The sequence below is a fragment of the Abrus precatorius genome, unplaced genomic scaffold (genome assembly GCF_003935025.1).
Source record: "Abrus precatorius isolate BTA unplaced genomic scaffold, Abrus_2018 Scaffold3, whole genome shotgun sequence".
In the NCBI taxonomy this organism is placed as follows: domain Eukaryota; kingdom Viridiplantae; phylum Streptophyta; class Magnoliopsida; order Fabales; family Fabaceae; genus Abrus; species Abrus precatorius.
In genome coordinates this window covers 36,141,387-36,162,671 of record NW_020874373.1, presented here as the reverse complement: position 1 = coordinate 36,162,671, position 21,285 = coordinate 36,141,387, and the positions used below count along the sequence as shown (strand labels likewise).

The 21,285-nt window shown below is 34.0% G+C and overlaps 1 protein-coding gene across 1 annotated transcript in view; it reads left to right on the top strand.

The window, feature by feature from the left end:
* Positions 1-21,285, top strand: part of LOC113861939 (protein SWEETIE) — a 30,810-nt gene that overhangs the window by 3,611 nt on the left and 5,914 nt on the right. The window contains exons 7-34 of the mRNA XM_027495054.1: positions 619-683; positions 1,589-1,693; positions 3,666-3,755; positions 3,901-3,981; positions 4,097-4,165; positions 4,927-5,052; positions 6,162-6,265; positions 7,621-7,753; positions 8,175-8,281; positions 9,999-10,106; positions 10,201-10,368; positions 11,622-11,708; positions 11,880-11,973; positions 13,077-13,145; positions 13,235-13,357; positions 13,438-13,506; positions 13,714-13,818; positions 14,159-14,247; positions 15,067-15,223; positions 15,824-15,973; positions 16,514-16,563; positions 16,659-16,758; positions 16,845-16,901; positions 16,989-17,056; positions 17,398-17,491; positions 19,289-19,494; positions 19,829-19,973; positions 20,091-20,159. Coding sequence (XP_027350855.1) covers positions 619-683; positions 1,589-1,693; positions 3,666-3,755; positions 3,901-3,981; positions 4,097-4,165; positions 4,927-5,052; positions 6,162-6,265; positions 7,621-7,753; positions 8,175-8,281; positions 9,999-10,106; positions 10,201-10,368; positions 11,622-11,708; positions 11,880-11,973; positions 13,077-13,145; positions 13,235-13,357; positions 13,438-13,506; positions 13,714-13,818; positions 14,159-14,247; positions 15,067-15,223; positions 15,824-15,973; positions 16,514-16,563; positions 16,659-16,758; positions 16,845-16,901; positions 16,989-17,056; positions 17,398-17,491; positions 19,289-19,494; positions 19,829-19,973; positions 20,091-20,159 — 2,888 coding nt within the window. The remainder of the gene's footprint in view (positions 1-618; positions 684-1,588; positions 1,694-3,665; positions 3,756-3,900; positions 3,982-4,096; positions 4,166-4,926; positions 5,053-6,161; positions 6,266-7,620; positions 7,754-8,174; positions 8,282-9,998; positions 10,107-10,200; positions 10,369-11,621; positions 11,709-11,879; positions 11,974-13,076; positions 13,146-13,234; positions 13,358-13,437; positions 13,507-13,713; positions 13,819-14,158; positions 14,248-15,066; positions 15,224-15,823; positions 15,974-16,513; positions 16,564-16,658; positions 16,759-16,844; positions 16,902-16,988; positions 17,057-17,397; positions 17,492-19,288; positions 19,495-19,828; positions 19,974-20,090; positions 20,160-21,285) is intronic.

The window sequence follows — 21,285 nt, the reverse complement described above, 5'->3', positions numbered from 1 at the left end:
TTCCATTTTCTCTGATTTCTAAAAGTATTTAATGGAATGCCAATTGAATGTTGGTAAGTATTTGATCATTAGAGATCAAATGAATAATTGCAAGTGAGTTCAAGGATGACTGGTGGCAATATTTAGAACTTCCATTTGGGTAGTGCAGAAAATGGATTTTGTCAGTTGCCCAGACAGTTGAGCATTACCCTTTCTAATAGTAATGAGTGCTAGTCTGCATGGAGGGGGTGATTGAATATTGTTTAAAATGTATTTTAATATCAGTAAAAGTTTTTTCTGAACATGGAACACAATTTTTTTCAAGTCGGCTACCGATTTTTTTCCCATACATCTTCTGCATTTCAATTCAGTATGCTTTTTCTTTGTATTTGCTGATAAATTTATACCATATTTACATGTCTGTGAAACAAAAAAGGTAGGCTATTGATTGGGTTTTATTAATATTAGCTGAAAGTGATAACACTGATGTAAAGAATGGAGTTTGCGTCTTGTTTAGACACTACACTGAATTTTACTGAAAATTACAAATTTTCAATTGTCTCATTTTCTTGTTAAGGCTTCCATTGATACTGTGATTTCTTTGTGGGCATGTAATGACTTCTATTATATCCATTTCAGCAAATGGAGTGAGGTGTAGGGATGTTCGGGTTGGCCTATCACTAGCTTGGGTATTCTTCTTGCAGGTGAATTACATTTCTTTGATAAATTTTCAGCTTACAGTTTATTTAGAGGCATTCTTCTTGTGGATATTTGTAGATTGGATAGCATTATTATTTTCTTTGTCAGAACATAGAACCCTGTCTTGTTTTGTGCTTTATTAAAGGGGATACCTGTCCTTATTCTGCCATGTTTTGTGTTTGATCAATAATGAATTCAGTTACTTTTAACAAAACATTGTCATTTTACTTTGTCTTTATTTCTTAGTTTGGTTTGTTACTTTATTATCTTATTTTTTTGGAACACATATTACTTTTCATTGTTGTCTATAGTTTAGCTTTGCTAACCACTTTTCAAATAACTTTTTTCCATCTCTGATGAGCTATGGTATTATCCAAACACTTGTACTTACTAAGGTTGGGAGACATGGAATATGTAGAGGCTTTATGGAAGTGTTCTTATTTTGCCAGGGTTTGGTGTATTTAGATGGATTAGAAACAAAGATTCTTTAGCCAAAGACTTTTTGTTAACTTGTTTTTATGCGTTGTGTTAAGATGTCCTATATTGGTTAGGAATAGAGGTAAAATACTCCTTATAAGAGTTTGGGTAGTTCTCTTCCAACGAGTTAGTTTTGGGGAGTGAGTTAGACCAAAGTTTCCTTATACAATATTTGAGTCTATCCAGTTTGAAAGTTGGATTGTCTACAAATCTCTAGTCCTGTTAGGCCTAACATTCCCAAACCCTTATATTTTTGGATGTTAAAGTCTTTTGATTTAATATATTTTTATCTTTGGTTTATATATAAGTATTTCCAGATTGTTCCCTTTAGTAGTTTTGTAGCTTCTAAATTAGTTATTGATAAAGAGAAAATTGAAATGCACTTGCTTGTTCAAATGGTGAATGCTATTCTCTGGTAATTTCTTTCTTGCAGGTTATTCGTACAAAATATCTGCTTCCAGATAGTGAGCTTCAAACTTTTGCTTTGCAAGTTATGGAAATGCTCCATGCTGAAACTTCTGTTGATGCCCATGCATTGGTACTTTTTTCATATGTTCTTTTTATTTGACATTTTGCTTTCAGTTTATTTTTAGATATGCACTTGCTGAGATAGAATGGTGGTAATAGGGGTGGAGAATAGAAATATTTCCGTTATTTTAATTTGTTTACTTTATAATTTGTATTTAGGCAAGTAAGCTTGTTTTAAAGAAATTATTTTGAGCATATTTGAGCTTATCTATTGCAATAAGTGCTTATGAAGCATTTTGGTCATGGTAGTCAAAATCGAGATTCTATGTAAGATCGGAGAGGGGATGAAAGATCGTAACTCGTAGGATCGTAACACGGATCGTAAGATTCTACAAAATTGTATAAATGCATGTAAAATAGAATAAATATAAAGATGGGGAAGTAAAACAAAGACAAATGAAGGAAGAGTTCAAACCAGAGACAAGGAAATGCTAAAAAAAGAGATAGAGAAGAAGGAAAAGATGGATAAGGTAAGGTATTCCGTTAGAAAGACTATTTTACCCCTAAAAAAGATTTAAAATAAAGTCATTTTAAGGGCTAAAAGGGAAAGTCAGATTATTTTTAAAAATTAAAAAGTCTTTTTTATCTTTAAAAAACTCTAAAATTTGTTTCATTCTGGCGATAGAAAGGGAAAGTTGACTACTTATACTCCAACGGCACTGTTGCACTGCGAATGACGCTCCGATGGTTGCAAATACAATTGGGATGACCACCACAGCAAAATGCTCCGCTTTGACAAGGTCGCCGGTGCAAAGCACAGTGCTGGCATAGACAAGTTCGCCGGAGCAGACACAGTCATTGGAGTGAAAGCTACAGGGATCGCAAACCAAAACATAGCACACAAAGCAGAAAATCCTAGACCAAATCACATAAAAAATCCAGTCGGGGAGCCAAATCGCAGTCGCTGGAAAAACACAGAGAAGTCGCACAATAGAGACGTAAAGTCTCGCAAAACAGAATGAAGAAGAAAGGAAGAAGTCGCAGTGCGGAGTTTTTGGGATTTTAGGGTTCCAACTCCTTTAATGAAGTCGGGTCGGGTCGCGGGTCGTTGGCCCAAAATATCTTCTTTGCACATCGTAATCATGCATTTTCAACGTTTTTACGTCCCAGCAAGAACAATCCCACCGATCCAACCATTTCGTGTTCCCAGCATCGACTCAGCACAGAGGCGTGGCTGGAGATCGTAGAATCGTACGATTCTACAATCCAAAACGCGATTTTGACTACCATGATTTTGGTTCTATTCAGAATGGCTGATCAAAATAACTTTTAAAATCATAAGCTATTTTGGGCTTATTTTCACATGCTAGAAACTGAAGCTTATGAAAACAAACCATTGAGTTAGCTAAATCATCTTAAGCAGAATTAACCTTGATAGTAAGTAGGAAAACAGCACATGGATATGCTTGCTGTTCAAAGTCTTATGGAATTGAAAATTCACTGAAATTTAAAAGCCATCTAAAGTCAACCAGTGGAAATGGTTGAATGATGCAAAAATATAAGTTGGAAGAAGTTCAAGTAAAAGCAATAATATATTTGCTTGTGCTATGAGGATTGAATGTTTAAATTTAGACTCTCCCCAACTTTGTGCATGACTGAACAAAGATATGAATACATTTTAGAAATGTTTTTCTGAGGACTTGCAAAATCCTCTACTTGTGTGTTGTTGATTTTTTGGGACTAGAGGAGAGGGAAATATTGGGGCCTTTGTGATTTTCTTGCTGACGTGGTGCTTGTGGTTAGATCAAACTGCTAGAATTTTCAGCCAGTGATTTTCTTAAATGCATTGTCATAGGGATAGAAATCATAGAATAGTTTTTCTTGCTTTAATTGTGATACATCTTTCAATTAGGTTCAAATTTGGGTTGTCAATGGTACAAATGGTTTGTGAACTATCCATTTGCTGCTTTCCAATAAACAAGGTTGAGTAGTGTAAGATTTTCTGCATTATAAACTGTTGAGTGTCTTATTTCTTGCTACAGGCATGTGTTCTTTATGTCCTTCGTGTCGGCATAACAGATCAAATGACTGAACCAACTCAAAGGAGCTTTTTGGTTTTTTTAGGAAAGCAGGTGCAATTTACTTGAATTAAATCAATAGTCGCCATAAGTTATTCAAGTTTTGGGTATTTCATCTTTCATGTTGTCTTAGTGATGTGTACTGAATTGTTTACTCCTTTTCCCCCCTTTTCTTTCCTCGCTTTTTGGAAAATTATAGCTCCAGTCACCTGAAGCTGGTCCCTCCATGAAAGTGGCTGCCTTACGTACACTATCATATACTCTGAAGACACTGGGAGAGGTAAGGCATAACTTATGTTTCTATTAGTTAATGAAATCTAGGTGCTGTTACGGAGGAACAATGTCTGGAACCGGGATGTCTCAAGGTGTGCTTATTACAATTTTTCCATTTGCAGGTTCCATTTGAATTTAAGGAAGTTCTTGATGACACTGTGGTTGCAGCAGTGTCGCATTCTTCAAAGCTAGTGAGTTTGATAACATATTTATATATATAATTTATTATTCTCATATATTTAATCCTTGTTCATTTTGGATTTGATGCTTAGTTTGGTTTAACACATCATCTTAATCTCTGGGGTAGAAAGAAATAATAAAAAATAAGATATGGCCTTGTGGATAGTTCTTTCTTCAACAAAAATGTGCAAGGAAACAAGATGACTGAAATTCAATTAGGATGACAGTTAGTGGAGAAAAATGAAAATGCCTTTCGTTTTGAGTTCTTCACATTATTATTTGAAGGCCTTTATATATAATTGTGCTTCTTATGCTAATTTACAGGATTGTTTTCCTCAATTATGAAAAATGAAATTTGAGTTCTATATTGTTTGGAACAAGTGATGTTGCATGATGATGGTAAACATTGCAAAATTTATTAGTGAAAGAAATTAAGAAAAATTGGAAGAGGTGCTTGTGGATGTAATTTTGTTAGGTTGATGGTTGAGTGATGTTAGAGATGTAAACAATGAATACTCTGGGCCCTACATATGGTATTAAAGGTTTTTGGACCAATTGTTCTGAGTTTGATTTTTAATGCTTCCATTCTCTTCATAAATTAATTAATTAAATTTAAGCATAAGGTAGTGGTCAGTCTTTGCTTTTTATATCCTTCAAGAAAACCTTTTGCTTGAATTCATGTTAGTGATGAATATGGAATTGCAGTATTATTCTGATTTTCAGGCTACAATTTTCTCTTTGTAATATATTGTTGAAATATGGATATTTTTAGGTTCGGATTGAGGCTGCTTTGGCATTACGTGCATTGGCTGAGGTTGATCCAACTTGTGTTGGTGGGTTAACTTCATATGGGGTGACCAATCTTACTGCTTTAAGAGAGAGTGTTTCTTTTGAAAAGGTAAAATCTGTTATATCTTATGATAATCAGATAGAACTGGATTGATATAGACAGAAAGAAACAGATTGATCTTATTATTCATAAGAATACCCCCTAATCAATGTGACCAAGTAATAGAAAGTGCTACAATAATAAGATCGAACAATAATTCTGTTCCTTCCTTTTTTCCCTTTCCTCTCATATTCTCTTTATATACAATTTCTCACTAACTACCTCCAACTAATTCAGTTAGTTGGGTTCTGATCCCCTACCCCTCTCCTAATCCTTTTAACGCATACTCACTTTATTAACAGTTTGCTATCATAATCTATATTTTATTGCATCCTTTATTATTATCAATAAAAAAGTTTTATTAAAGTAGCATGAAAAAAAGGGCACAACAGAAGAAGAGAACGAGAAGTCTCCATAGCTGGGGCACAAAGGAGATAACTGTGTTGATAACTGAATTTAGTCAGCAGCTGAATGGAATCTGTTATCAAAAGATAAAAATCCAGTTTCCTACATTTCATTATGCAAATTGTTGTTTTCGTTGTGGTTTGATATTCACATTAGTATTTTCGCTGATCTAGCAGCAGGAATTTGTGTAGAAGGAGTAGGTTCCCCCTCCTATTTCTGAGTTGTCTTGTAATTTGGACTGAGAATGAGTTTGTGGCTTTGGGACAGCAAATAAATGTTGTTCAATTGGTTTTATAATCTATCACATGCAGTTTGTGTGAAGTGAATGCCCACATCTTCAAGTGCATCTCATTGCTTATGTATAACTGGATAAGATGGTGTAGTGGATTCACTTTGGTGTTCTGCTTATGGTTGTTTGAGGGATTTTCATTGATTTGAGTGGAGGCCAACTGACACGGGGGTAAATTTGCACAGTTATACCACATAACAACTAACTGCAGAAATTGATTTTGGTCAGCCCTACCATTGAAATAAAGCTAATTAGATAGATTTTGTACAGTGAATTGCTAAAAGACAAGAAGTATTCAAATGGTTTGTACATAAAAATTTTCAATTTAGTTTTATTTGTGGAGAGATTATGAAAAAGCTATGTTCAACTCGTGGCTCTTGTATTATTTTTCATTTTATGAATTGACATTGTTTGTTATGTGCAGGGAAGCAATTTACAGTTTGAGCTTGATTCTTTGCATGGGCAGGCCACTGTCTTGGCAGCTTTAGTCTCTATTTCACCAAAATTACCTCTTGGTTACCCAGCAAGGTAACCTGTCTTCTCTTCCCCCTCAATTATTTTTAGATTTTGTATTTTATTTTATATCTGCACAACTTACATTTCCTTTTACACCAAATTGATGAATTGTTTTTCCCTTTGTAAGTATTTTGTGAGTAAGCCTTGGATTTGGAAATGCATAGTCCTTTTGCTTGAATCATAATTTTTATCCATGTCTTGTGATGAAACTGGAAGTTGATTAACACCTGATTTATTTAGATGTGCAATTATTTGAAGGATTCTCCCCTGCCAACCCCCCCCCCCAAAAAAAAAAAAAAAACTGTATATATAGAGTCAGAAATAATTCATGGACTTGTAGTAGTACTTTACAATTGTACTTTTTCAGTGGCTGTATGATACTTGATATAAATGTCAGTCAACACCTCATTCTTCTTCATATCTTTTTAGTTCTTTTGTTTATTGGTGTCCCATGAAAGGGCATCATGGGCAATCCAGTGCTTTTACAGAATATGCTCTTCTTGCTTTCTTCTTTGACACAGATTAAAAGTTTTTTGCTCAGTCAACTCCTATTGTAATTTGCAATATTAGTTTCACTATGGTGCTAGATAATATTAGTGTGTTGGCACATGTCCATTGTGTCAATGGAGACTGTTAGCAATTCAATATTGTTAGTTGGGACTGTGAACCAGTTTCATAACTTTCAGTCGGTTTGTTACTGATAATTGGATCTGTGTTAGAAATATAGCAACTATGAGTATATACACATACAAGACATATTAAGTGAGACAATATTTTTTATGTGAATGTGAAGGATAAATCATGTGAGTTTTTAAAAATTCATGACTTTTTTAAGTAGTCAACAACAATAACAAATCACATATCTCACTGGGTAAGGTTGGCTAATAACTTTTTTTAAGTAGTCATACATTAAGTGAGATGGTTTTTTTTTTGTGCGAGTGAGAAAGATAAATATTAATAATTAAATCTTATCATGGATGGTCAAGATTAAATTATAAAATTGTTTTTATTTTTTTTTAAGTAGTCAACAACAATAACAAATGGCTTATCCCATTAGGCATGGTTGGCTAATGGATTTTTTAAGTGGTCATGTGATTTTTGTTGTTGTTGGTCATGTGACTTCAAATGATTTCTCACTATATGGATTCATGTATGCATGTATGAGATCACTGTATAAAACTGTCATTAGAGTGGATATCAGCACGCTGGCTATAACTCAAACAGTCCTAAATTTCTCTAACAGACAGTCTCTAATGACACAATGGACACATGTACAACACAATAATAGGTAGCAACAGAAAAATTGTCTTTTATGGAATTTAATGCTTTATTTGCTGTACTAATAAGAAATATTTTGCCCTAACCAGGCTTCCAAGATTAGTGTTTGGGGTTTCAAAGAAAATGCTGACAGAGCATAGTCGCAACCAGGTGGCGGCCACAGTTGAACAAGAAGCTGGATGGTTGCTTTTATCATCTTTATTGGCTTCTTTACCAAAGGAGGTTTGAAGTTATTGATAATTCGGGTTTTTCTTAAGCTACAATTTTGTTATGATAGTAAAAAACTAAATAAAAAAATGATAAAGGAAACTGTATGTAAATATTTGGTATCTACATTACATAAATTTAGGCTTAGTATTCCAGAACAACGTTAAGGAGAAAAATCGTGTATTCAAGGGAGTCAGTCTTACTGGCTTCCTTAAGAATACTCGTTAGTTTTTCCTACTCTTTTGAAGTCCATGTCCATTTCCTATTTTCTATAGCTATCTATCCTCTTGAAAAATTATAACAGGACGTTCCTACACATTTCATAAGAATTGTTAAGGTGAAATTGAAATTTTTTTATTAGAATAAGATCTCATGGTATGCCGTATAATTGATTTAAGCAAAATTCTTATGTCATGGGGTTTTTCCTTGCATGTAGGAGCTTGAAGAGGATGTCTTTGATATTCTTGCCCTCTGGGCTAGCCTCTTTACTGGGAATCCAGAAAACGAAATTATGAAAACTGAAGATTTAATGTCAAGGATATAGTAAGTGCATCTTAAGTGTTACTAATCTTTATTAATCATGCAGTGCTGATCATGATCCTGTATCTTTCCTGTGCTCAAGTTGTTTTTATATTATCTTAATCTTTGTAATTTATTTTTCAATTTCCTTCCCTATGGTGAATGTTTGCATAAAATCTTAAGGGGCCACAAGTAGTAGTTCTAACTATGTGATTATTTGATTAGAGTTGGTTAGTTAGTGATAAGTTGGGTGTAAGAATAGCTGGTTCCACATTTGATACAGTTTCCACAATGTTTCTCCCTCTCTAACATGGTATCTATCAAGGTCCATCTAAACCCTGAAACAATTAAAAATGTTTTCCAGCTACTACGAGCTTACCTTGGCCGGCATATAGTCTACTTGGCAATATACATAATTTGAGCATATATTATAATAATTGGTAATAAATACAAGTGATTAAAGATTTAAAATTTAAAAGACATAGCTAAATAAAATGATAAAATTAACTCCATTGAAAGTGTCATACAAAAACTTGATATCATTGGTTCAAAACTAAAATTTTATGTATTTTACTGACATAAATCATCAAATTTTATTGCAAGAAATTTGTAGAAGTTTAAGATTTTCTGATAACAATAGGTTTATTCTGATGGTCAACTTTTAGCCTATACCATTTCCTTTGGTATACGATGTATTCACTAGGCATATACAGGAGCTGGCACGTTAATATATATTTTTTACTGATAAAGAAATTATAAACTTAAGCTATTGAGATGAGCTTCGGTATCAAATGGTTTTTGATGAAGCATATAAATGTGAATTCAAGAAGACATGAAGTTTTAAAGAAAAAATGGGGTATCACATTTTTCCACAAGTTGAATGGTTTAGTTATCTTGGGATGCATCTTACAGATTGATGGGGATGTCACACATAAGATTCAAGATTGGTGAATGAAACAGTTTAACATTTCAGATATAATTTGTGCTTGCAAAATACTTTCCAAATTCAATGAAAAACTCTGCTGTGGAGCTACCAGACATGCGATGCTTTATGGGAGTAAATGCTTGGCAGGACAGTGCCAACAAGGACAAGTTTATGTGTATGGGATATAGGATTGAACAGGTGTATGATTAGACAAGACATAAAAGAAAAAGAAAAGAGGAATGTACCCAAAAATTGTTTGGACAGTTTGGTTCATAATGACAGCTTTTGATATGAATATGACTGCCCTAACTTGTAGGTCCTTTTTTGTTGTTTTAAATGTTTTGAGTGTAAAAGGAGAATAAGGAGTGTTTTGATCTAGTTGCAGAAGTGGGGGTACTTTTTGTTGGGGAGCGGAGTGCTTGAGTTCTTAGCTGTTTATCACATGCCACACATCTTTTTGTCATATAGCTTTGTTTCTCTAACTTCTATGTTGGTTTGGATTATGGATTTTTTGAATGAGTTTCTTCATCTGATCATCCTGCATTTTACCATTTTTCTGTTTTCATATGTTGCTCTATTATAAGGAAGAAAAAAGAAAAAAAATGCACATGTATTTACTATTAATTTTCATTGAACTAAGTTATGATAGGTGATTAGGTATTCAGGATCCAAACTATTCTTATAATTTTAAATTTTTAAAAAAATTAAAGTTTCTTAGCTCACTTTATATGGTTAGATGTTTTGTCTTGAATAATAATTGTGTACTGGCTCTGATTGTGCATGTATAATTCATTATCTCCTCTTGTATTTGTGTAGTGTATGGTCTGCAGCTGTTCATGCACTCACAGCATTTATAAAATGCTTTATATCTCCTAATGTTTTAAATGGAGTTCTACTTCAACCAGTTCTTGTATACCTCAGTAGGTATAACTTGTTCTTGTATGCTTTCTCTTTTTTCATTTATGGTTGTGACTTCATGAGATATTTTATAGTGATTCCTAACCTATGTTGAAAGCAGTGCATTATCATACATATCAGTGTTAAGAGCCAAGGATCTGCCATATGTAAAGCCTGCAGTGGATGTATTCGTCATCAAAACTTTAATAGCTTACCGATCTCTTCCTGATCCCATGTCATTTAAAAATGACCATCCTCAGATTATTCAACTATGTACATTTCCATTCAGGTAGTGTTTACACTGCATTTATCTGTCATTTACATCCTCAGGTTGAACATTATTTGTTGATACATGATAGGAAGTAAGTATTCTGGACTAATAAAATAAATAATCAGAACAGTGCTCTGATCACAAGGCTAACATGCAAAAAGTATAGAAACTGATAACAAAAGCAAATAAATAAGAAGGAAAAACTTCTCGGCCCTGTAGGTAGAGCCACCCAAAACTTCCCAACTGATTGCCTACCTCTCTCATTTGCCCACTTTTTCCTTGTATCCCAAGCAGCCTCTAACTTTACCACCATGCTTCCCACATTTGTTGCCACATATGCAAGTTTTTTATAGCCTACATAATCCCACTTTTACCCTGACACATATAGGAGTGTCTAACAATACATCAAAAATATGTTCCAATTTTCTTTTGTCTGTGAAGTAATGGTCCCTCTAAATGCCATGTAAGTAATGTTTGGTGTTGTGAGAAAATATGTAAAAATGCCCTTATGATACCTTTTTCTTTCTGGTTTTGCCAATCGATATTATATTCAACCATTTTCTGTTTCTGAGAATTTTCTTTTTGGGTTGATGAAAAAGAAATTTCATGAGGAATTGAAGAAATTAAGATGAATTTGAGGTAAGTAATCCTCCTTAACAAAGATCAAAACACAAGACTACAAAGAAGAAAAAAAGAATTACTGCACAATTCCTCAATGTTTTTGTTAGGGAAACACCCTTAAAAAGACCATGTGCTCATGCCAAATAAAAGCCAAATGCCTATTCTTATCCCAGATCAATTGTTTTGCCACAGAAACCTTTTTAAAGATACTAGAGTTACGCTGCAACCATATACGCCAAATTGTAGTGTAGACTGCACGTTGTAGTAGGACTTTAAGCCTCTTGACTTTTACCAAAACTATTGAAGCTAATCATCAAAAAGTAGTACAATGACCTAAGGGGCTAGAGTACACCAAATATTCACTAAAATGCCATTTCCAAATAAAGAGTTTCAAGCAGAAACAGGTGCCGAACAATGTAAGAAGAAATGAGAAAGTGAATATCATGTGAACTCTGAATAAATTATAAAATATCTTTAAAACAGAGAAGAAATTCTGCTAAATTTTGGCCTCTTATTGGTATATACTTCAATGAAAATTGGTTCTAAAAATGTTAAAATGATTTATTTGCATTCTTTTCACTTTTGTAACAATTGATTAACTGTTAAATTGGCATTGATTGATCTGTGTATTTGTCATTTTTTTTAATAAGACATGCTTCAGAATGTGAAGAAAGTTCATGCTTGAGGTTGCTCTTAGACAAGAGAGATGCATGGTTGGGTCCATGGATTCCTGGAAGGTTTCTTTCTGCTTTTATTTAATTATGCTTTGTAGTATATCTTTTTCTTACTTAACAGAGTAAATTACAATGAATCTTTGATATCAGATGAAATTACAAGGATCTCCTATCTTGTTCACAAAATGATAAAAAGTCTGCCTTTTAATTATATGAACCATATACTGTGTCCAGGGATTGGTTTGAAGATGAGCTTCGAGCTTTTCAAGGAGGTAAAGATGGCCTTGTGCCATGTGTATGGGAGAATGAAATTTCTAGCTTTCCTCAGGTATTATTTGTATGGAGAATTACCATTAACAATCAACTGCATGTGTAGTTAACAGTATATAAACATTGTTTAATGGATTATCTATGTTGACCTAACTTATAATTTTTTCTTTAACTTTTTTAAGTTTGGAAATATTTTTGCCAGGAATTCTTACTTGTACACTTCTCTCCAAATATAAAATGTTGAATGTCTCCTTTCTACTATTTCCCCCAATTTTTTTAATGGAGTGTCCTCTAACTAACTACCGGAACTAATAGTCTAATACTAATTGCTTTGACCCTTCTTTATTGTACATACTAGGAAATATTATGTAAAATCTTATGCTTAACATTCATATGTTTAAAAAAATGGAGAAATGATTTAGGGCTTACATGTTTTTAGTAGAATGATCAAAACAAGAGGTACACAAATATAAGAGGATAAGATATCCTTCACTAGAAAACTCCTTAGAGCAAAAGATACGTAGAACCAGCAAACCAAAACTCAAGTATAACAGTGGATAGTGCATCCCTATCCCTATGCAAATCTGAAATGACAATCCCCTTGAAATGAGCACTGGCCAAGCACCAAAGAGAAGTGAAAAATCTTTACATTCTTTTCCAACCAAAGGCTCCACAACAGAGAAAATACCAGATAGTTCCATGACACTTTTACCTCTTTTCTTCTTCCAAACACTTAAACCTTATTTTCAAAAAGCTGACAGATTTTGCGTACGACTTTTTGCTTTTTGAGAAGACTGAGAGAGGCTTTGGTAAGAAGAGCTGATTATATGGAGCATAGCTTGATAAATAGAGGTGGAGAAAGATAGTGAAAACCCCTAAACCATTTAAAAAGGCCTTGATCAAAATAGCCTTTGGTGAAGACTTGGTATTTGATAGAACTTGAGTGTCATTTGATCCATGTAACTTGACACAAGCTAGTGGGAAAAGGATTTTGTTGTTATTGTGCAATTTATGTTTGAATTTCCCTTTAGTTGTAGAAAAACTTTGATTTTTTCATCCAACTCATTTATTTTGTCTTTCACATGCAATTCATATTTTTGTTGTTGTTGTTATTATTGGATGGATTTCTACTTCAGTAACAACTAAATTTTGACCTTGAAGCCGGAGACAATAAGCAAGAGTTTGGTGAACCAGATGCTCCTATTTTTTGGGATCATATTTGCTTCACAGGTAGTTCGGCCCACAACCTCAGCATACAATTGCAGAATTCAGAGAATGGTTGTTAGTATTGTGACATCAATTGGTGTTTTATATCTCAGGATAGTGGTGGCATGCTTTCCCTTGTCGGTACTATTGAGCAATGTTTGAAAACTGGAAAAAAACAACACCGGCGTACAGCTAGTCTTACCAATATTTGTGTGGCCTTGCTTGCTGGCTTTAAGGTTCTCCACCCTTCTATTGGGATTATCTAGGTATCTTGTGTGGATCTCGCCTAACATAATGGTTTTGCTATCATTTCCAGGCTTTGCTCTCTTTTCGAACACAAACATTAGGAAAGGAGATTTTGGGTTTGGTACAGTCTATTTTTCTGGTAGGAAATCTTTTTTACCCATACAAAAAATAAATGCATCTAGTATCTTCACTTAATAAGTTCGAGGATTAGTAGGAAGATGTTGTAGGAGTATTTAGAATTAATCTTCAATTATTTGTTAATACCAAATGTTGTTATTGTTTGTTGTTGCTCCCTTTTTTTTTTCTTTCAAAATGTTATGGTTTGTTTGTCAAATTTAAATGGAAGGGTATTTTGGCGGAGGGAGACATTTGTGCATCGCAGCGTAGAGCATCATCTGAAGGTCTTGGATATTTAGCTCGATTTGGAAATGATATCTTCACTGCAAGGATGGCAAGTTCTTCAGTCCACTCTTTAAGATACATGTTCCACTGTTCTGTTGTAACTTTGATTTAATATGTGAAACATCCTCTTCCTAATATAAGGAGCATTAAATGTGAGAACTTGATAAACGAAAATAACTAATCTTGACCATACAACCATTCGCAGATGGTTAAGAATACATTTCAATAAAAGCAATATTAACTATCCACATATAGTTGTATGGTCAAGATTAGTTGTTCTAATTTCTCACAATATCACTTGACACACACATGTAGCTTCTAGATTTTGTCCATGCTACTTAATGTTTTCATTTCTGATTGTTCTTTTCATCAATGATGGTGGCAAGCAGACTAGATCACTACTAGGTGATCTAAATGGAGCAACTGATTCCAACTATGCTGGATCAATTGCTTTGGCACTTGGCTGCATTCATCGCAGGTCATTTATTACGATACCAGTTGATAATATGCATGTTTATTTTATCAGTTTTTTTTTTAATTCCCCCAAGATTTCATTTTGAATCACTGATGAGTTTTGATTTGTTTGAACTGTCTTTGTCTGTACTTTGAAGAGTATAAACACTATTATGCTGAGTTTTTGAATGTTTTGGACCTAAAATAAAATGTGATTAATAGTTTTTATGACAAAAAACTAGTAAGAAGATTGAGAGATACAAAGAGTAGAGGAAAAGAAATCCTCCTCAAGAACCAAACATAAAGAAAACACTTCTACGGTAGTTTATTTAAAAAATACGTTCCAGTTCATGAGACGACTTTGTGCTTATTTGGTAACCATTTGAAAACGAATTCTCACACTTTCCAATGAAAAACATGTTTGACTAAAATTCTATGGCTAAGATCATTTTTATCACATATCCCATTTACAATCAACAGTTCAAAATAATACTATTGAAATCAATTCCACTCAACTTTATAACATATGGACCCTTAATTCGTTGGAGGATTAGACTGCAAAAAACCACATTGGTTCTGGTAGAGGGCTTACATGACCTTTGAAGTTTGAACTCTTCTTTTGCATTATTCTTGTACATTTGTAATCTCAGCTTAGATATTTGGCTATGCAAATCTAACAACTATTTCAAACATATGACTGATTCTTGGTTTTACTTCCTTTCCTATTGCTATAGGGTCAACTTTTCTTTTTTTTTATAAATCAGGCAACCTATCCCAAGTCTACAACATTATCTTTTCTCTATACAAGTTTTGACAGTTTTTATCTTATATCTGTTGACTGCAGTGCAGGAGGGATTGCTTTGTCAACTTTAGTGCCTGCAACAGTGAGCTCTCTCTCCTCTCTGGCTAAAAGTTTGGTAGCTAATCTGCAGATTTGGTCTATGCATGGGCTTCTTTTAACTATTGAAGCTGCTGGCTTGTCCTTTGTTTCTCATGTCCAGGTATTACCATTTTAAATGTCAGAATCTTGTATCAATAATAGATTTCTGATTTTATGTCGCACAAGTAAAACTGATGAGTCTGACAGAATAATTGTGCATGAAGAGCTTCTCATGTGAAAATATTTATTCAGGACCAAATTAACTCTTAGCACTATGTAATGGCACTGATTGATTCATCTGAGCCATCCAGTAATTTTTAATAACTATTAATCATTACAATAATCGTGTTTCTCCACTACAGGAAACTCTTCTATAATTAATGCATTTAATGATGGACAAGGCTGAGAAAAATGCTGCCAATGTTTTATCAATAAAGTGAACTGAGTGTTAGTTCTTTGTTTTGTTACCATGACATATCCTCTCACTTCATTTGTTAGTTGCCACCTGCCTTGGCCTATGTCACAGAAGTTCTTTTTTCAGCATCCTACTTCCTTCTTGTAACTACTTATTTGATTTATCTTTTTGCACACTAATAATTAAGTGAACAAATGAAGAAATATTGCTTGCTACTTTTATTTGTTAATTAGATGGATGTACCTCATTGTGTAATATTATCTTTCTTAGTAAACATCACATGTATCTCTCAAATTTTCTTCACAGGCTACCCTTTCTCTTGCCATGGACATTCTTTTATCTGATGAGAATGGTTTAGTAGACATTCAGCAGGGAGTTGGACGCCTAATAAATGCTATAGTTACTGTTCTCGGTCCTGAGCTTGCACCTGGAAGCATCTTTTTTTCACGCTCCAAGGTGAATTGTTTTATAATTTCAGAGTTTGGAGAATAAGGGATCATCTTTAATAAAAGAACAACACAAGTGAAAAATATTGAAAAAATTATATCAATGATAGGAGACAATGCATTTCGGAGTTAACAATTGATCTCTATCAAGAGACCCCTAAAGCCCTGCACAATAGAATACTTTCCACTAATGTTGGGGAAAAATATGCTTTTAGATCATACATTTCAAATCCTTTCTTTTTGGAGTATTGTTTTTATTTAATTCTATTATTTATTATATTTTTAATAATAATAGTTAATTATGAACTTTTTTATCAAACAAACATTTTTTAATTCTATTTTCTATTTGGAATATTATTTATAAATATCTCCAATGCTACCAAATCCCCAGCATGTCTGTTTGGGAAGCTCCCTTAAAAGACCATGAGCTTTATACCAAATAGAATTCAAACTCCTAATCTTATTCCAACCATAGGCACTGAAGTGAGGCATAGATTGTTCACACAATCTAGGGATTTCTGCACCTAATAGAGTTTTTTTTTGTTTTCAGTCTGCCATTGCCGAGATTAGCTACTGGCAAGAAACTTCAACTATGCTCGAGTATGTTTCTTAATTCTGGTTTTGGGAGTAGTATTTTTCTGTTAAAGCTTTACCTTTATTTATGATTATCGTAAGTTTTGCTTGTTCTATTACAGGAGTGCACGCTTCACCCAACAACTTGTTCTTTTTGCACCCCAAGCTGTTTCTGTACACTCCCATGTGCAGACTCTTCTCTCTACTTTGTCATCAAGACAGGTTTTCTTCCTGTACAGTTTTCTCTATAGGTAATAATGTGTTATTCACTCTTCTTTTCTACTTACTCTTTTTTTTTTAAAATGCAGCCCACTTTACGACATCTTGCTGTGTCTACTCTAAGGCATCTAATTGAGAAAGATCCAGTTAGTTCCTCATCTTGATAGGTTTTTCAATGTAGAAGTATTAGCATACCAGAGTTTTGTGCTGAGAGCTAATTTTAATCTTTTCAGGCTTCTGTTATTACTGAGCAGATTGAAGATAACTTGTTCTTTATGCTGGATGAGGAAACTGATTCTGAGTATGTACACAAAAGAGCTTTCTTACTCTTGCTTGCTGATTAGTTCTTGGGTTAAGCTCAAACACCCTTATTATTATTATTTTTGTGAAATTATTTTAGGTAATAGATTGCTTGTTGGCTTTCCCTTGCATTTCACAATTTTATTTTATTTTTGAAGGGAGATGAGTGGGGAGAGGGGGTCATTTAAAGAATTCATTTAAGATGAAAAAGGTGGATGAGGACATTGCCATGGTCAACCATATTTATCATTTATATTTTGTCAACAAATTGGCTATGGCCAACCATAGCTATTCGCATTTGGCTTTCAGACTGCTTAGTTCTCACTTCTTTCATTTATACAGAATCGGTAACTTGGTCCAAACCACAATTATGCGATTACTCTATGCATCTTGTCCTTCGTGTCCTTCACATTGGATTTCAGTATGCCGCAAAGTGGTAAGCTTTTTTAAAAATTGGATTTTTTATATGCCTTATTAATTGCAATGTCTTGAAACTGTTCTTCAAAAGACACAAAGGGAAGTAAGGCTAGGAACATATGGGAGATATGAACATTTGTTTTTCACATGAACTGTTAGCAAAAGGTTTGAAAGTAAAAGAGCTGTCTTGTAATCCACATTAGACATATAGACTTGGGCATTAATGGCTTGTTTTTTGGGTGCTATCTATGGAATTGTTTAGTATAAGGATATATATAGATGTGGGTTTTAACTTGTAAAACAAAGGGAGGAAGCAAAGAAGGAGTGAGAGTGAACCTGATCATGTGAAAATGCAGAAAACCCTCAGTGAATTCATCCCATACAATTGTGTCTTATTTACAGTGAGAAAATGGTTCATGCATAACCTGTAATATAGTGACACATAAATGCATTGTATGTATCAATCTTGTTAGAATTGTAGCTAATACGAGAGGGGCCAATTTGCAAAAACGTTTGCTTGTTGATCAGTTGAGTTGGCAAAGTTAGTAGTGATGCACTATGATATGATCCTTTGAGGAATGAAATGGTAATAAACTTTTATATGTTTAGTCGTGATGCAAATTACTTATTTTAACTACAGTTCCCAAGATAACTTCTTCAACTCTGAAAGCTCACATATTTATAGAGTCAAAGCTTAATGATAATCCACTACCTTGATTTCGGGTCTGTTAGAAGACCATGACTAATCTGCATCAGCATTCTTAACCCTGAGTGTGTCCTTTGTCCTTAATAATAACAGGTACTAAAACATAGTAGCAATCCACCTTAATAAGATTTTATCTTGAAGTCACCATGGCCAAATGCAATTTTCATTTTGAATCATGGAGGGAAACCTTTGTCAAATAGCAAAATCTTTGCAAACTACATCTGTTAGATTCTTCTCCTAAATATCCCTGCCAATCTTCTCTCAGCTTCTCAACCTTCATATACAAATAGGCACAACACTGATTCCAGAGGTTGTCAACCTTTTTTGGCTGTGACTCCATTCTGGATGGTGTTTTGAAACCTGGTTTGCACATCACCCAGCAACAAACTCAATTTATACAGAAGCCAAAGTTCAAGAAACGAACATGTAGTTCAACCATGCTACCTACCATGTGAAGTTGAAGTCATCTGACCAGACAAGAACCAAATTGGACCAAGAATAACCAGAAATATTTGACCTGTCATATCCAGCAGTGGCTAGCCAGAAACCTAGGTTTTTTGGTTTGTAAACAGCCTGGATCAAGTCAACATCCCCTCTATCATACAATATCAGGCTAGACAATCATACCTTTCCAAATTATGGTTAAATACCGTGTACCAAATCAAAATTGCCTCTAACCAAACCACTCTAATGAAAATGGTATTCTATCATTGATGCAGCAAAAAGAACAGTGATTAATGCACGAAAGAAAAGGCAAGCAAGCTTAAATGATGTTAAACTACTTTGGCCAGTAAACTGTCAGTGAGAAAAAAGACAGCAAACATTATATGACTAAAACTCAGATGGGTTCAAGTCACAGTGGATGATGCTGCTTCGATACCATGTTGAAAAGTTAGATGTCCATAAATTGCTCCCAGTCTACCCCTCAATTTACAGTAGATGCTAGAGGAATATTCCAAGCATATTCTGTCAATCATTCATCCCTCAATCAAATACCAACCAGTTACTTGGAAGCAACTCCGAAATGATAACCCTTGATTTTTGGCCAACATATACTTTTTTTCAACTGTTTATGATACTCTTCACAATTGTTTAATGAGATTATTACAGGTCCTTGCAACATCAATCAGGAATGTTGAAAACAATAATATTGCAGCAAATGATAACCCTGATGGTGATTCAAGATTGAATCTTGGGGATGATGAAAATATGGTTCCTGGCTCCAACGGTGTGCAGAGTTACAAGTTTGAAGGTTCCATTGGTGCCACTAACAGGGAGAAGTATCTTAGATATAGGACCAGACTTTTTGCGGCAGAGTATGTATTTATCAATTATGTAATTTAAATTTTGACTCTAAATATTAAACTTAACATATATTTCTTACATTTTTCTGACAAAATGATAAATTTACCCTATTTCAAATTTAAATATAAGCACCTCCTTTTTTTATTATTACAGATAATTAAAAAAGGCTTCTGTCATGTGATGTTAATGTATCTAATGCTAAAAATATCCCCATCCTTTAGTAAATAAATAATTTTAAAATTTTGTCATGATTTATATTTTCTGGCTAATCATTTTCTCTGATTAAAGAATCCAATTTCAGTCTTTCTTTATTATTGTTCATTTGAATAATTAATGTTATTGCAGATGTTTGAGCCATCTAACTGATGCTGTAGGAAGAAATCCTGCACATTTTGATCTCTTTCTGGCAAGGAAAGAACGTGCAAGTGGGCAGGCCACTGGTGATTGGCTAGTTCTCCACTTGCAAGAGTTAATATCACTTGCTTATCAGGTGCTGCTTATGTAGTAGAATATATTTTCTGTGCATGACTTACCTTTTGCACTTGAATTGAATATTAAAGATGTATTAAAATCAATCACGCCCTTTCCTCATCTTTTCCCATATCAGATAAGCACAATTCAATTTGAGAACATGCAGCCAGTTGGTGTCAGTCTTCTTGGAACTATTGTGGACAAGGTAGTATGTTCTCTGTGAAATATGATGGCTGGGAAATTTCTATGCCTTTTCTTCCCCTTCTGGTCTTTTTTTATGGCAATGCAAAAAATTTATGGCAGATTAAGTCCTTCTTGTTATTAGCTTGAGGGTCTGTTATAGAACTAAGGGAGAGGCTTTAGGGTGGTCTGATAGCTATAATACTCTGTTATATTGAACTATTTGGATTGAGTGAAATATCTGTATCTTCATGAATTCTTTTCACTTCTTCATATCAGTTTTTGGCTTCTCTTTGGTGTTAAGCCCATGGTATCTTTAAGTGAGCCTCCCTAAAAGATATGCAAAGGCATTGGAGAGCCTTATTGTATTAAATGCTTAGTTTGTCTTTTCTATGTTTCTCATATGCACCTTTGCCTTTAATGACATCTTATCATCCTATTTTCTTTGTAATTTATTTCTTCTGTCCAATAGTAGTACTTTTATCCACACACTGAGTATTGAAACTGAAAGAAAATTTAGAGTTTCTGAGATAATTTTTTGCATTCAATACAATCTGATTACAGATCTGTAACTCTTAACTACTCATAGACAGAACAGACTGCTGTTAGCTACTAATTATATCACAGTTCCAACCGTCTATAACTAACTTACAGTTGAGATACACTTTAATACTGTCAGGGACATATTTTCTTCTGTCTAAGCAATTGGGCGGGGGTTGGAATTTAACCATTGCTTACTTTGTAACAAATAAAATGTTTGACCTAGAGTTGAAGAGCTTTGTTAAGATGTCTTACATTGGTTAAGAATAGAGCCAGAATACTTCTTATAAGGGTTAGGACAGTCCTCTTATGAGCTAGCTTTTAGGAGTGAGTTAAGTTCAAGTTTCTTAACATGGTATCAAAGCCTATTCAGTTTGAACGTTGGACTGTCCATAGATGTCCAGTCCTGTTGGGTCTATCCGTGTAGATGTTCAGTCTTGCAGATTTCACGCACCAGATGTCCAGTCCTGGGTGTGAGAGAGGTGTGTTAAGATGTCCCACATTGGTTAGGAATAGAGTCAGAATACTCCTTATAAGAATTAGGACAGTCCTTCTCTTATGAGTTAGCTTTTGGGAGTGAGTTTGGTCCAAGTTTTTTAACAAACTCTATC